Source organism: Musa acuminata, chromosome BXJ3-1 (genome assembly GCF_036884655.1).
Source record: "Musa acuminata AAA Group cultivar baxijiao chromosome BXJ3-1, Cavendish_Baxijiao_AAA, whole genome shotgun sequence".
In the NCBI taxonomy this organism is placed as follows: Eukaryota; Viridiplantae; Streptophyta; class Magnoliopsida; order Zingiberales; family Musaceae; genus Musa; species Musa acuminata.
The window spans coordinates 169,789-185,414 of NC_088349.1; the positions used below are offsets into that span (position 1 = coordinate 169,789).

The following is a 15,626-nucleotide window of genomic DNA, read 5'->3' on the forward strand; positions in this document are numbered from 1 at the left end:
TTCATGATGTCAGCCAGCATAGTTGATTTATAATTTGATCATCATTTATCCAAAAAAAAACATTACACCATTATCGATTTTCATTATTATATGATCGGAGGACACTATCGGTATTATCATCAAATCAATTATTGGTGTTTTTATCATAAGCATTTTTAATAATATATGTATATATAATTTTGTTAAAGAAATATATCTAATATTTTTAAGATAAACTATAAAAAAATGAAGTTCTTACTTTTGTGTTTTTCATAGAACATCCCTTTTTATCTATTTTCATAAAGCATATCTTATTTTCTAAAATATGAGATTACCTTTGGTCTTTGCCTCATTGGTTGTCGTCACTATCTCGTCACCCCATCCTATTAGTCGTCGTCATTATCTCGTCACCTCATTTATGATTGCTTTCGTCCCTCGCTATCGTCTTCAACTCATTGTAAGGTCTTATTATTTTCGTGTGGTCGCATTTGTCCCATCGTCTCTTACCTTTGTCCGTTATTATTGAGGCATCACTAAGATCTCACTTTTACCTCATCGACCTCAGGAGAAGGTGGTGACCATGATAGAACTTCCACTCCCTTGTTCCTCGCATGACCCGCTATATTGAAGGAGTGCGCTTACTCTCTTGATTGAGCGGTGATGATTGGTATGAGATTTGGGTTCAAAGATTCATCGACTTCATGTCATTTTTCGAATGAAAGTTTTAGTGGTGGAAATAACTATGATCAAGCATAAAATAAAAAAAAAGAACAAGCTCTAAACCTAAAGTGCTAATTATAAAACTTAAAATAACATAATTAAAAATACATAAAGAGACTAATAGATGTGTAGAGTGCAAGTTTGTCTTTGGATAGCACCTTGGTGGTCTAACTAGTTTGGTTTTGATCTACTTTTCTCTCATCGTTGAAATCTTCTCTTGAGGTTTGAATAATAAGCAATAGGCTTCAAAGGCTTCTCATTTAAAAACCTACTGGGCAGAGCTTGATGTAGATTTTTGGCTGTCGGAATACGAGGAAAAGGCTGCTAGAAGGACTAATTGCACCTCATAAAGTCTTTCCTTTTCCTCTTCTCCTCTCGTAAACTTCTTCGATTGCCTATAGATAGGGAAGAACCTCTTGTTTTAATTGGCGAGGAGCACCCCAAGTCCTTAGGTTTTACTGACATTTCTTATAGGGTGCACATAGCTAAGACTTTCATTGTAGGGCTACTGTACCCCTTGCCTAGTAGCTATTCCTATTTCAGTCAGGTTTGCTCTGATTAGAGTTCGATTAGGACTTGGATTGAGGTAAGTAGGTTGTCGGGAGTTGGGTTTTGTTTGGACAAATAAGGTTGAGTTTTTAAGATAAGGGTTGGTCAAACTAATTGAGAGATGTTGAGATCGTCCCTGATTAGAAGAGGGACGAAAGTGGGCAGAGGCATGCTCCTTTAGTACGAAGGGCCACAAGGAGGAGGGTGGGAAAGATCCACCATGACGGTCTCCTTTGCCTCAGCCTTCTTCCCCTATGTTGAGTTTGATGATAGGGATGATAGGAACTTGGTAATGGCTCGACAATGACTAAAGTGGACAAGGGGTCTCACGACGGGACAAAGGTGATGATAAGATCAAGGGCAGGAGGCTCTCACAATGGAGCAAAGATGATAACCGATGTGGTGGAGACTAAGGGTGATCTCAATTTTTAAAAAATAAGGGATGTTACGTCGAAACAAACTAAAAAGAGACTATTATAAGAAATTTTATTATTATTTTTTAGGAAATTTACTCAAATTTATTTATATAGTTAGAAGAGTGAATTTCGGGATAAAGCCCCCAACTTTAAAAATTTTTCACATAGCACCACAACTTTAAAAAAATTATACAAAAATATTTTTTAAAAATGATCATTTTGCCCCTAACCTCGTGAGATCCATTGTCGCCTTCGCCAACCATGCACTGCGCTCACCGTGCTCACTCGTGGCCCTCACGTGAGAGCTATTTACGACGATGGTTGCTCTTATGTCCCCTCTTACCTTGTGCAAGGTTCGTGAGCGAGATATGCAGTGATGGGGCTAGTGGATTCGATAGAGGCCCTTATGCGAAGGCTATAGGTCAAATGATGACAGGGGTAAAATAATCTTTTTACGTAGTTACTAGTGTTGCAAACTTTTCAAAGTTCAAACATTATGTAAAAATTTTTTGCAGTTACGAGCATTCTTCGAAAATTCACCCAAGTTAGAATTATATTTCTAAATTAAAAAGAAAAGGATCATAACTAAAATGTGGGCTAATTATATATTAACCTTTATAATTAAACCTCCTTAGCACCATGATCATTGGTTTTACTGATAAAAATACAAAAATAATGGGCAAAAAGGTGATTTCAATATTTCAGTTGGTGATGATATATGACGTTAATTGTGACGGACGATGACATCGTTGGAGGCTGCGGGTGGTTGTTATAGACGAGGAAAGCAATGACGAAAGATGAGGGTCGCTCTACATTTACGTCGTTCTCTTCATCCATAATAGTCACCCATAATCCCCAGCGATGTTATCGTCTGTCACCACCGATGTCATTCGTTAATATTAATTAGAACATTAAAATTATTTTTTTACTTATTATTATTGTACTTTGGTCAGTAAAATATGACGAAAATCGATGATGTTAGAATAAATAAAACTAGATATTTTATTTTTATAATTATAAAAAATTAAATATAAAATTTTCAAATCTAAAACTTGAGATGCTATGAAGGTCTAATAATAAAGGGATTTATCCCCTAAAATGCACTCGCAAATGTCTAAGGCATGGGGATGAGTTGCCGGACTGGTCCACTCCATCCAACCTTCATCTCTCATCTCAATAAACCAAAAGAACCGCTTAATTTTGAAGTCAACTTCTTTTGTACGCTTGAATCTGTAGAATTCCCACCGCAAGCCCTAAATCTCTCCTCCCCCTCTCCCGCGATCCACCGGTCTTCTCCCGTCGCTCGTTCCTGCGGTGGCCGCGGAGCCCCCCTGCCCGTGCGGACTTGGGGATCTAATTGTTCTCCATCAGATCTCCTTTCTTTTGCAATTATAATTACAACGAGAGTCGGAAGGCCGAGTCTGGAAGAGGGGAAGGGAGAAAGGAGCAAAGCGATGGTGCGCGACAGGGACGTACCCCCGGCCGTCCGCGTCTACACCGTCTGCGACGAATCCAGGTTCGGAAACAGTCCTTCGTCTCCGAATCATCACGCTCATTATACCCTACTCCTCGTTCGGTTCTCTTTTCTTTTCTTTAACTGTTCGTCTCTTGGGTGGAACGAGTTGATAATTCTGATGGTATGTCTTCTATTTGTTCTGTCTCCTTGAGTTGTCTATCGTGAATTTGCAGATATCTGATCGTGAGAAACGTGCCGGCTTTAGGCTGTGGTGATGACCTGTCCAGGTTGTTTGGATCGTATGGCGAGATAGAAGAGTAAAGCCATTTTCCTGACCCTGCTCTTTTTCTTTTTGAATGATTATGGATCCCGTGATGTTCTCAGTTTGTGTCTCTCCCTTGCAACATCGATAGGGATCACCAACTGTTGCGTAGAATTGTTCGATGATTATCACTTGGTCTAGATGCACCATTGAAGATGATGATTCTTAAAAGATTGATTGGGTGATCACGAATTCCGAAAGCTTAAAGTATTAGAAAAGGACCCAATATATACTTTAAGTAAATTGGTATAGGCTTGCCGTGACCGTTTGAAGATTCTCTTAAAGATAAATATCATCTCAAAGCTATTGATTGCGTAACCATAGATCCCAAAAGCTTAAGCTATAGAAAGAGCCCGATGTATACTTTAACAATGATGTTTGCCATGATGCAAATCATTTGAACTCCTTAGAAGGTTTCTACCCGAATTTGTAAAATTATCCAAGAGTTTCGTTAGATCATTTAAACTTCGAGAAGGAACCAGAAATGAGATTAGTCATTCCAAATAAAAAAAAAAGGTTTGAGCCAATGATTTTGACAAATTTTATTTGTTAATTCAGTTCAATATATTTTTAATCTTTAATAGTTGAAAAGTTATATTTAAATTTATGAGCAGATATTTTAAACTTTTTAGTTACCTTTTTTACTGTTGATTATCTAAGTATGGCATAAAATCTAAATTTCATATTTGTTCTACTTCATGATTTGATGCATATGATATTATTATATTACATACTATCTCATAACGTAGGTTTTCACTTTTTTACTTGAATTATATTATTTTATGTTCATGTGTAATATGTGGATTATCTTGCATGATATTGTCTACTAGGTTTCTTGTAGATGGCCAAAATCTGATATGCCAATTATTTTGGGACTGTTGGTTTGACTATGGTGGTTCTTAAATTGCCTCAGCTGATTATTTAAACCATACATAACTCAGGTTCGAATGGTCCAACTAACATCTTGATGGGCCCTTTCCGGATTGAAGAGATGCGGTGATCCTATCTACTGTCCTTGATGAACTTCAAGCATTTTAGGATGAATTTTTGTGAGTCAGCAAGTTTTAAAAGAAACGTAAGATACCTTAACTTAATGTTATAGTACCTGAAATAATATTCATTACTTAAGTTCTATAGGCAGCCAAGAAAAATTATTAGCATAGACTATTTGTTTCTTATCATGTAAATATTGTAATTACCAATAGGAAAAAGAACAGTGTGGAGTTTGGGATATATTTTTGGACCTCGGATTTTCTCCTTTTTTTTATTCATAGAATCTTTCTTTGATGTTTTAAATTAAACAACTAAAGATCCTATGTGTGTGTGTGTGTGTGTGTGTGTGTGTGTTGAAGATATAAACATATTTGTCGTGAAATGGTGCCCTTTTGCATTATTTTAAGCTTATTTTTTATTAACTTTCAGGTGTAAACCCATGGATGCAGAAGATTGTGATCCTTTCACTGATGTTTATTGGATCAAATTCTCACAGGTCAGCAATGCAAGGTAATAAACAAATGTTTTGAGTGTTCTTATTAACAAAGAAGCTTACCTTTTTCTTGGAAATGATATTTCTTTCCATTTTCAATGTGGCACTGTACTTCAGATTACATAGATCACCAATTCATTCTTTGACAATTTTCAGACAAGTGCATCTTCCAATTATTTTTAATCCCTGCAGTCGTTTAAAACTAGTGGAGGAAATAGACTGGGTGTTGACTGTAAAGTTGTAGACCTGATAAGATTTGGTAAATATATGAGTATTTCATAACATATATTGTTTGAAGTTTCCAGGAGGGTTTTTTGCAACAGGTTAGTGACCCTTTTGTAAAGTGCCTTGTGCACATATTTTGCATGTCTATTCTGTAATAAAAATATATATGGAAGAAAAAAAAATCATAGATCTGGTACCTGAACTCATAACAAGTTTAGGCAACTCACTTCTTTTGATAGTTTTGACTTGCATCAACAAAAATGTTCTTTTAGCAAGATCATGCTTATACACAGTACAAGGTGAAGAGTGCTTCAGAGGAGCAGTCAAACAACTAGTATTTTATTGTCGTCGTGGAATATTTTTTCTTTAGTCATTGTGAATTTAAGCATTGAAAGAAAGAACTACTTAGGGAATTTTCTTTCAGTTAAATGTTTTCCAGAATCTCATACTGTTACTCTTTAAAATATCTTAACACAGGATTAATTGCATATAACCTAAAGTAGATAAAAGTTACATCTACAGCTATACATATGGATAGAGACAGATTTCAATGAATTTGCTCATTGTGAATTCAAATTGGCAACTCTGTGTAGCAATCCACTTGCATATAAGTTGAGATAGTGATTGGAATAAATTTGCTCATTGTAAATCCAAACTTGAAAAGACGTGACAAGAAAAAACTGCTTTATCTCTTATACTGCTACTTCATGCTGTTATTTTTTTGTAATTTTTTTTTCTTCATTGCTACAGGTTTGCAAAGCGGAAACTGGATGAATCCGTATTTCTAGGTAACCTTTTGAAGGTGTCATATGCACCTCAGTTTGAGAGTGTTTTGGATGTCAAGGAGAAACTTGAGGGCAGGACAAAGGAAGTTCTTGGGCGAATAAAATGTGGGTTTCTTTTATATCGAAGTAGCTTAGTAACGATTTAAAATTGTTGCATTTGCTTCATTAATAGTTTCTTCGAAGTGTTTTATTGCTTGGACTTGCATTCTATGCTTTGTTAGCTGCAAATGTAAGAACGGAAGGATCAAAGTCTCAAATTTCCAGTAACTCCACCATTATCGGGTCTTCTTGCCAACATTGGCTTGATCCTGCTCCATCGGCATCAAGTAATTCAGAGCTGCAGGGAAGGCAAAGGTATGCGAGTTATTCAGAGTAGGAACAATTAGTGTTTGCAGTAGCAAGTTATCATGATGAAGGGAAAGGACAGAAGGCTCTTCTTTCCTCTTAAGGACAGATCATAGTTTTCTTTTCTTCTTTTGATTGGTTGCTTGTATATGACCGTTTGATTTTTTCTTTTTGGTTCCTGATGTATTCTATCTTCAGAGAATTTGCTAGAGGGGGCCAAATATCTCATGTTGGCGATGCTCCTCTAAGCCATGTTTCCTCTAACAAGGTATGTTTAATCTTTTGGCAAACCACCATTTGCACCGCTGTGTAGTATTCTAATATTGATATGCGGACCAAGTGTTTTACATTCATCTCAGTTATAATTGTCATTTCCCATCTAGCATAAGACAGATAAACAGAGAGTGCAGTGTTTTCCTTGGTTACATGTCCTTGTTATATCCGATGTCGCACACCAGTCCTACTAATGTTTTATTACGACCTGCGAGTATCATATTTTGATTTCATTGCAGGAATACTTTCCAACACCATCTATGAACGAGACTGTTAGGTTGGTCAGAGAGAAGCTTGATAAGGTTAACGACGTTCTGCATTCACTCCCACTTTCACTTTCTGTTTTGACTGATTTCTTGAAGCCTATTCTAATCCCAATGACACTTCAGATACAATCTCGTAGCGGGAATACAGATACTGCATCAGCATCCAAAAGAGCAAAGGTAGACAACAGAAGAAGAATATAATGTACAGAGCCCACTGATCGTATGCCGCCAAGTCATCTTCTTAAATGCCTGGTTGCTTATTTTACTGTTTGTTCAATGTAGGTGATCCATCACCTCCTTGTGTGATGGTAATTTTTTTTGGATCACTATTTTGGGGATTGTCCCTAATATCTGGTAAAAAAAACAAAAAGAAAATATATCATGAGGGCTTAGTTGGAAATTTTAATGGATCAAGAGGGATTATTAGTGTTTAGTTAGAATGCAACAAAGCCTTGATGCTGTAAGTCCATCGTAAGTCAAATCAGTTATGAGACTTGTGGGATGTAGTTTAGGAAGCGGAGGAGCTTGAAAGATGCAAGAACTGTCCACTTGAGGAGCTCCTTCAAAGTTCAAAGATCCAAGAACTCTCCACCAGAGGAGCTCCTCCGTATATCCAATCTTCTTCTCCAGTGGCTCGTCCTCGGCGGCCACATGACTTCCCGCCGCCCGTCTCCCTCCTCCTCTGCGTCCTCTTCCTCCTCGGATACTGTTGCGACCGAGGTAAGTTCGGCCGCGCCGACGCATGGTCTCCGTCGTAATCGGCAGAGGAGCCTTCGCCCCAGGGTTCCCGGCGCCGGAGCTTCCTCCTCTGTTGTCCAGGACTGCGAGACCCACGCCGAGTCTTCCTTTCCGCGTCGTCCCAAGCGCCGCATCGACGGCGACGCGGAGGCCGTCTGCAGCTCCTCGGAAGAAAGAATAGAAGAAGCCGCCTGGTCCCTCTTGTTCCTCGCCGACGCCTTCTGGTCAAGATCCGAGGCTGAGGACGATGGCCAGCTGGCGGCGTCCAGCGACAGGCAGAAGAGGGTGCGCGCGGATGCCAATGCCGCCGATCGCGATGCGAGGAGCTTCCAATGCCCCCACTGCGACCGCGTCTTCTTATCTGGCCAGGGCCTCGGCGGCCACATAAGAATTCACCGGCCCACCTCTGCCGCGTGCTCCATTGCTGACTCCCCTGCTGCTCCTCCTCCTCCTCCTCCTCCTCGCAGTGTGTCTTCCTTCGCCTCCAACCACGGCCGCACCGACCTCAATCGCCCCTCCAAGCGGTCGCCGTCGTCGTCGTCGGAGGAGGAGGCATGAGAGTCCAACCACACAGCGTCATCGTAGATTCTCGAGAACACCACACCACCAAGATTCATGTAAAGATCTCATCTTTCCCACTTGGCCGCATGGAAACCGAATCCAACTCCATTGATAAGTCACGTGACATCAGCTATACCAGGTGACGCATCACATCACTATCAACCTAATGAGGCACCCGATCAACGCGAATCGAAACGTCTACCAAGACACATTAACACCCCACTCATGCTCGATCCCTCAGGCCACGCCAACATCGATGTCAGACGTTACCAGAAGTACGATCCTGCAGACAGTAACATCAGGCACATCAGGCAATGATAACTCCCGCTATAAAAACCCTTGTGCTCCGAGGGAGAAGGGAGGAGAAAAAGGGGCACCACTTAGCTAACGAATTCCCCTTCCACTATCTTCTAACTTGATCGTCTGAGGGGTCGAGTCGAGCCTCCCGACCCGACCTGTGTGCAGGGGTGAAGACGGTGGCCGCCCACTAAACGCCCAAGTGAGGAGCCCCCTCCCGGAGGAAACGACGATCCCGTCCCGATCGGACCATCGCAGTCGGCCACCTCAACGAATTCAATGGTCGTTCTGGGAAGATCCCCTATCATTCGGATCCGAACCGAGCTGCGTCGGCCCCGAGGTCACGGCTCAATGTTGTTTACACTAACAACACCAAATGAAGAAGCTACATAAAGAACGACTCCTATCTATCCATGGCGACATACAACAATTGCACATAACTTTGTGACATGGTATGAATTCAAATGCTGTTCTATCTTTAGCAATGACACAATGGGTAGAATCTTCTCTTGGCTTCCACGTTGACTTGACTTTTGCTTCGGGATGGTTGACTTGCAGCCGCCAAGGGTCAAACAACTTCCCTTCCTGCTTCTACTTAAAGCTTCGGAACAAACGTAATCATAGTATATATATATATATATATATATATATATATATATATATATATATATATATATATATATATATATATATATATATATATATATATATATATATATATATATATATATATATATATATATATATATATATATATATATATATATATATATATATATATATATATAATATTTTTAATTATATTTTAATATATATTTTTTGATATTATTGAAAACACATTGTAACATAGTGTAAAAATATTGTACTAACTGATTTACCATATGGATCGACTCATAGGAAAAAGAAGAAAAATGAAGGAAAAAATATAGGAAAAATGTACTTCAAGTATTAAGTAAACAATGGATATTGTTTGGGAATTTTGAAAAGGGGTTGTTTTTCGAAAAATAAAAAAAGTTAAAAATAAAGATTTTTTTTTTAAGAATGCACCCTATTTTTTTATTTAATGGATCCAATTTTTATATATTTTTTTATAATCAAATTTGAAATGTGCTTTCCATATTCTTTTGTTCTTATTTATTTATTTACTTCTTATTAGATTAATATCCTTGTTATAATTAATAATAATAATTAAAACTCATAACCCATCTCAATTACATTATTTATTTATCTTAGAAGAAATGGATATTAGTAAATTAATTTTAATCATATCATATGGCCGTCACCACCACTGTCTTAGGGTTAACGGATCGTCCCCGCAGTTACGGTCCGAGTCCGAACCGAGGCCCGAGTCAACAAACGACACATGGGTTGCACCGAACCAAGTTTGGTCTACGAGCCAAGGCGTCAGGGTTCAAAACCCTAAACCCGCTTCCCCGCGATGGAAGAGGAAGAGCGGCTCCGCCTCCTTCCGGCCTGAGTAGCCCCGACCATGGCGCCGATCCTCTCCGGTTCCTAGCGGTCGAAGGATGCTCGTACTCTCCCGCGGCCTCCCTGTCCGCCGCTGCCGCTATCTACCCCTCCGCAGCCCGTACCGGAACCTCCCCTTCTCCGCCCACTCCGGCGAATCACTTGGCGCCTCCGACCTCGCTCCCATCCCCAGGCTCATCGCCAAACGCAGTTGGGACGACCCGCGTCTCGCTGACATCTTCTCATCTGCTTCGGCTCCCAACAGCGTCTGCAGAATCCTCTGGGAGCTGCAGGAGGACCCCAGGTCGGCCTTTCACTTCTTTATCTGGGCCGGGAAGCAGAGCGGCTTCCGCCACACCGTCGAGACCCGGTGCGTTGCCGTCCACGTCCTCTTTAGGGGCAGGTGGTATTCCGAGGCCCAGAAGGTCCTTAAAGATATTGTCTTGTCAACGCGGGTGTCGGAAGGATCGGAGAGCATTGTCGATGTGCTGCGAACGACTGCAAGGGGTTACGGGACTCTGGGGTATGGAGTGTTTGATGCACTCTTTGGGGTTTTGACTGATCTGGGGATGCTCGATGAGGCCAGTGATTGCTTCTATAGGATGAGAGCCTTTAGGGTTCTGCCAAAGTTGCGATCCTGCAACAATTTGCTTCAGCGGCTTGTGAGGACAGGCAGAGGCGAGTTGTCAAAGAGGTTCTTCAATGATATTGTCAGCTCAAATATGGCTCCTACAGTTTTCACTTTCAATATTATGATTGATTTCTTGTGCAAGGAGGGTGATTTGACTGCGGCAAGGGCGTTATTCCAGAAGATGAAAGAAATGGGTTGCTTGCCGGACGTGATCACATATAACTCGCTCATTGATGGGCATGGGAAGTGTGGGGAATTGGAGGAAGCTGAGCAAATTCTGGGGGAGATGAAAGATTCCGGCTGTGAGCCTGATGTGATTACTTATAATGCTCTCGTCGACTGTTTCTGTAAATTTGGGAAGCTGCTGAAGGCTTTTGAGTTTCTTAGTGAGATGAAGAGGAAAGATATTGTGCCCAATGTGGTCACATTCAGCACATTCATTGATGCCTTCTGCAAGGAAGGCATGATGCAAGAAGCACTTAAATTCTTTGTTGATATGAGAGTTAGAGGCATAAGGCCAAATGAATTTACTTATACTTCTCTAATCGACGGAAACTTCAAGGCCGGAAATCTTAAGGAAGCCCAGTCGTTGGTCGATGAGATGGTGAATGAGGGGGTGGAGTTAAATGTTGTGACTTACACAGCTTTGGTGGATGGCCTCTGTAAAGAGGGGAAGGTTCTCGAAGCAGAAGGGATTTTTCGGGCTATGGTGAGAGCAGGTGTGGTGCCCAACCAATTGATGTATACCTCTCTGGTGCATGGGCATTTCAAGAATAAGAACAAGGAGAAGGCAATGGATTTACTGTCTGAAATGAGGGATAAGGGCATTGAACCTGATATCTCGCTCTATGGTACCATCATTTGGGGTCTTTGTAACGATAGAAAGATTGATGAAGCTAAGACTTTGCTGAAGGAGATGGATTATCTTGGCTTAAAACCTAATCATGTGATCTACACAACAATAATGAACGCTTGCTTTAAAGCAGGAAAAGCCTCGGAGGCCCTTGATGTGCTTCACAAAATGCATGATTCGGGTGTACTTCCTAGCATTGTTACATATTGTGCATTAGTCGATGGGTTATGCAAAGAAGGATCGATTCATGAAGCAAGGTGCCATTTTGAAAGAATGAAATCATTAGGCTTGCAACCTAATATCTTGGTGTACACGGCGCTTATTGATGGCCTTTGCAAAACAGGTTTCTTGGAAGAAGCTTCTGAAGTCTTTGAAACAATGGTGGGGAAGGGTGTAGCTCCAGACAAATTTGCGTACACATCTCTAATGAATGGGTATTTGAAGAGGGGCAATCTTCAGAAAGCGTTTGCTCTCAAAAGCAAAATGATAGAGAATGGCCTTGAGCTTGACCTTCATGCATATACATCTCTTATATGGGGATTTTGTGACACTGGTCAAATGGAGGAAGCTAGAAACACACTAGCAGAGATGATCAACAATAATATTATCCCTGATGAAGCAGTTTATAATTGTCTCATAAGCAAGTATCATAGGTTGGGAAATATGGATGAGGTTCAGAGTTTGCGAATTGACATGAGAAGAAGAGGTATCATTCCTAGCACGATGGACGATACTGCCTCTAATAAGATCTGATTAGTTGTGCTTGGATTATTACAACTGCAATGTATTTTTTTTCACTCATGGAGTCCGAGCTTCAAAGCAACCAGAGCTTCTGATGGTTTTGCTTTAAGAATATATTATTATCATATGATTTGAGGCCTGGAACTGATTCCTATGTTTATGGACTCCTGAAAATTGGTGGATATGAGCTGTTACATGATATAAGGGTAATGCTCACAGCATCTTATCTCAACCACTTAAACTTGTTTCTGTAAAATCACATGAATTGCATATTCATATTCTAGGGCATGAATTGAAGCTTTTATGATTATTTGGTCTCGATTAAATGCATACCTTGACAAATTCTCTATATAACACATACTCCTACAAGAAAGTAAACAATTTTAGTTACTGATACTGTTTTAATTTTTTTATTTTCAGCACCGAAGTGTCCATTTTATCGACAAAGCCAGTCGGCTGTCATGGAAAAGTAAGTTGAGTTCACTAAGTTTTTCTTTTTTTTTTGGTATCTTTAAATGTATCATCGTCACTGATTTTGTGTTCTACTTGTGAGGTTATCTACAATAATTTTCTTATGTTCTACTATTCCCAAAGATATTTGCGGAGTTCTATTTCCTGATGTAGTTGTAGTAACTTCAAAGAGATTTTATTGATCATGAGATTTCCGTCGGCCATTCAAGAGGAACTTGTGCGCTTTTTAATTCTGGTTAGCAAGTGTTTGTGCGCTGCCAATAGATTTCACATGGTTTTTGGCCTCTAAGAAGAGGTCAACATTTGTCTAAGCACGATGGATCGGCTAAATAATATTACTTTCTTTTTTGGGTGTTTTCTCTAATACATAAATTGGTACTTTGTAGAAACAAGAAATAGGAAGTCAATGAAAATAGAACTGGATTTTGCATATAAAGAAGTATGAGGCCAAATGAATTATAAGTCTGTGTTTTGTGTATATAGGATACCTGGCTTTCTGTCTGAAGAATTGTATGGGCAGAAAATTTGGTAAATAATGTGAGGAGAAACTTTTGGATTTTTATAAGATTGTTTTCAAAAAATTGTCACAAGATTTTATTACCAGCACTGCACATTGTTCACACATAGTTATATGCATTTGCAATACTGTAGCATTATCATGGTTGCTAAGTATAGTTTATGATAATGAAAGAAAGGAAGCAGCAGTTTGTGACGTATTCTGTGCGTGGATAACACAGCTCAGACATGGTTTGGAAGGTGTGTTTTTGGGGGGCATCTTCATCTGCTATGAAGTGGCAGCTGAACTGACTTCTATAGGATTAATTTTATTGTAGTGTTAGGACAAAAGTTAGAAACTAGACCACAGATCAGAAGTCAGAAGCGGCAATGCTGGATGTGTTTCGACCGTGGATATTATGGTTCAGATATGTCTTTCAGAGGTGTGTTTTATGGGGTTGGTGTGATGTGCAATGAAGTGACATCTGAACTCTGTCCATATACATGATTAATGATAAACAAAAAAAGTAACTAGGCATATTCTTGTATCATGATCGTTGGAGCCCTTGATCAATGAAATAAGTCATGGTATCACCAGCCAGCAATGTCCAATGATAACAACCATGCTTGCAGTCATTTTATCAATGTAACCAAAATCCTGATCCGTTATTCAAATTTCCACAGATTGTATAAGTATCTATCTGAAACTAATCAAGACCTGCAATATTATTTCATAATATAACAGCAATGAGAATTATATGCCCTTTGTGTTGAATTATATTCCTACTCAATCTCAATTTGAAGTTCTAATTTGGTTGAACATTTTGTTACTGAATTCATTTTAACTGTTTTATTGCCAGTTGAATCTTGAATTTTATATTGCTGAATACATAGTTTGCTCAGGTGTATTGATCATGTTTAGCTTTCTGTGATTTTTGTATGCTAATAAATGCAATGTTTCTTTTTCAGGGTGTATCTTCAGGGATAGTAACAAAGTTCTATAACCACGTTGATGGGTGGCTGATATTTAGCCATTAATCCGAGCATTCATTTTTCCAGTGCTAGAGTAAAATCAGTTCAGTAACAGTTTTGTGGCCATTTGGATCTGCGCTTGTTATTCCTATACTTAGTATGCTGGTGTACAGAACAGATATCTGAACATCTGAATAATGAGATTAGAAGAGAAATTTATGGATAGAAAAATTGATGAAATCAATGACATTTTTGCACTCGAGAAATGTTTTTTCTCTTGGAACCAACTGTTATATTCTGAGAATTATTTGCAGCTGTGCTCTGAGAATTATTTGCAGCAGCACATGGGCTTTGTCTGGAGGTGGTGTTAGTTTCTCAGCAGGAAGGAGTATGTGATGTATATCTAGCATCTTGGATCATGCATGTTAAAGGAGTTTTCTCCCAAGGATGCATCAAGGAAGACATTCTACATGAACGATCTTACAATTTCATTGAGTCGATGAAATGTGTTGATTGTTTGTGTAAAAGGGCATCGAGGACTGCTGAATTTTACATGTGCTGCTGAGTTTTCGAGCTGCGACGTGCCTGCATGCATTCATTTTTTTTTGTCCGAAGCAATAAAAGAGACCGCAAAATATGCTATTTGGAAAAAGCTGAAAGAAGTATGAATTGAATTGCCTATTCTTGTATTCATCGTCAGTCACCATCTTGCTGGTGACTTCTAAATCAGGGCTTGCCTTTGCCCGGAGCAAGTGCATCTTTCTTTCGAAGAGTATGTTCACTTTCACAGTATTTTTCTTGTATTCTGTGCTAATTTCTTGTACAAAAAATTGAGTTTTACCTTAATCTGATGAAGAACAGCATATCATTGATTTTCAATACATGAAACTTTTTTTTTTGCGCCTATTATATTACCTCCCTCTATAGCTTTCGAAATAGTGTTGATGAGATTTTATTATCTTTGCATCAATAAGTTTGTGAGTGCCTTAACCGTCCAATCTATTGGACATGAATGACTTATACATTTTGAACTAATTGTTCAGATTTATCGAGTTAACAAGTCAATTATTTCATATATGATTGTGAGTTTGAGTTGAGGATTTCTGTCTACAGGTCTTTTTTAATATTTCATTTATTGAAGTTAATTATTGTTTGTGTAAACAACTTTAAGTCGTGGCCTCGGGGCCGACGCGACTTGGTTCGGATCCGGATGATGGGGGATCTCCCTGGGACGTTCCTTGAGATTACCGAGGTGGTCGACTGCGTTGGTCCGATCGGGACGGGATCGTCGTTTCCTCCGGGAAGGGACTCCTCGTCTGCGCGTTTAGCGGGAGACCTTCGCATTCGCACCTGCACAAAGGTCGGGTCGGGGAGCTCGGCCCGACCCCTTCGACGATCAAGTTAGTGGATGGTGAAGGGGGTTTCTTTAGCTAAGTTGTCTCTTCGTCCCCCCCTTTCCTCGGAGCCCGAGGGTTTTTATAGTGAGGATTACCGTTGCCTGATGTGCCTGCTTGCGTCTGACACTGGTGTTGGCGTGACGTGAAGGATCGAGCCTGAGCAGGATGTTTAATGTGTCTC

The 15,626-nt window shown here is 39.7% G+C and overlaps 2 protein-coding genes across 2 annotated transcripts; both read left to right on the forward strand.

Annotated features, from left to right (window-relative positions):
• The first annotated feature begins 2,788 nt into the window (after nucleotides 1–2,788).
• Nucleotides 2,789–7,255, forward strand: LOC135629696 (uncharacterized). Its single transcript, XM_065137489.1, has 8 exons — nucleotides 2,789–3,180; nucleotides 3,354–3,437; nucleotides 4,865–4,945; nucleotides 5,904–6,043; nucleotides 6,160–6,292; nucleotides 6,482–6,551; nucleotides 6,796–6,858; nucleotides 6,946–7,255. The coding sequence occupies exons 1-8, from the start codon at nucleotides 2,792–2,794 to the stop codon at nucleotides 7,021–7,023; spliced, it is 1,038 nt and encodes a 345-aa protein (XP_064993561.1). The 5' UTR covers nucleotides 2,789–2,791; the 3' UTR covers nucleotides 7,024–7,255.
• A 2,572-nt stretch (nucleotides 7,256–9,827) lies between these two features.
• LOC135582185 (putative pentatricopeptide repeat-containing protein At2g02150) lies at nucleotides 9,828–14,947 on the forward strand. Its single transcript, XM_065137476.1, has 3 exons — nucleotides 9,828–12,316; nucleotides 12,531–12,579; nucleotides 14,046–14,947. The coding sequence occupies exon 1, from the start codon at nucleotides 9,945–9,947 to the stop codon at nucleotides 12,120–12,122; it is 2,178 nt and encodes a 725-aa protein (XP_064993548.1). The 5' UTR covers nucleotides 9,828–9,944; the 3' UTR covers nucleotides 12,123–12,316; nucleotides 12,531–12,579; nucleotides 14,046–14,947.
• Nucleotides 14,948–15,626: the final 679 nt, after the last annotated feature.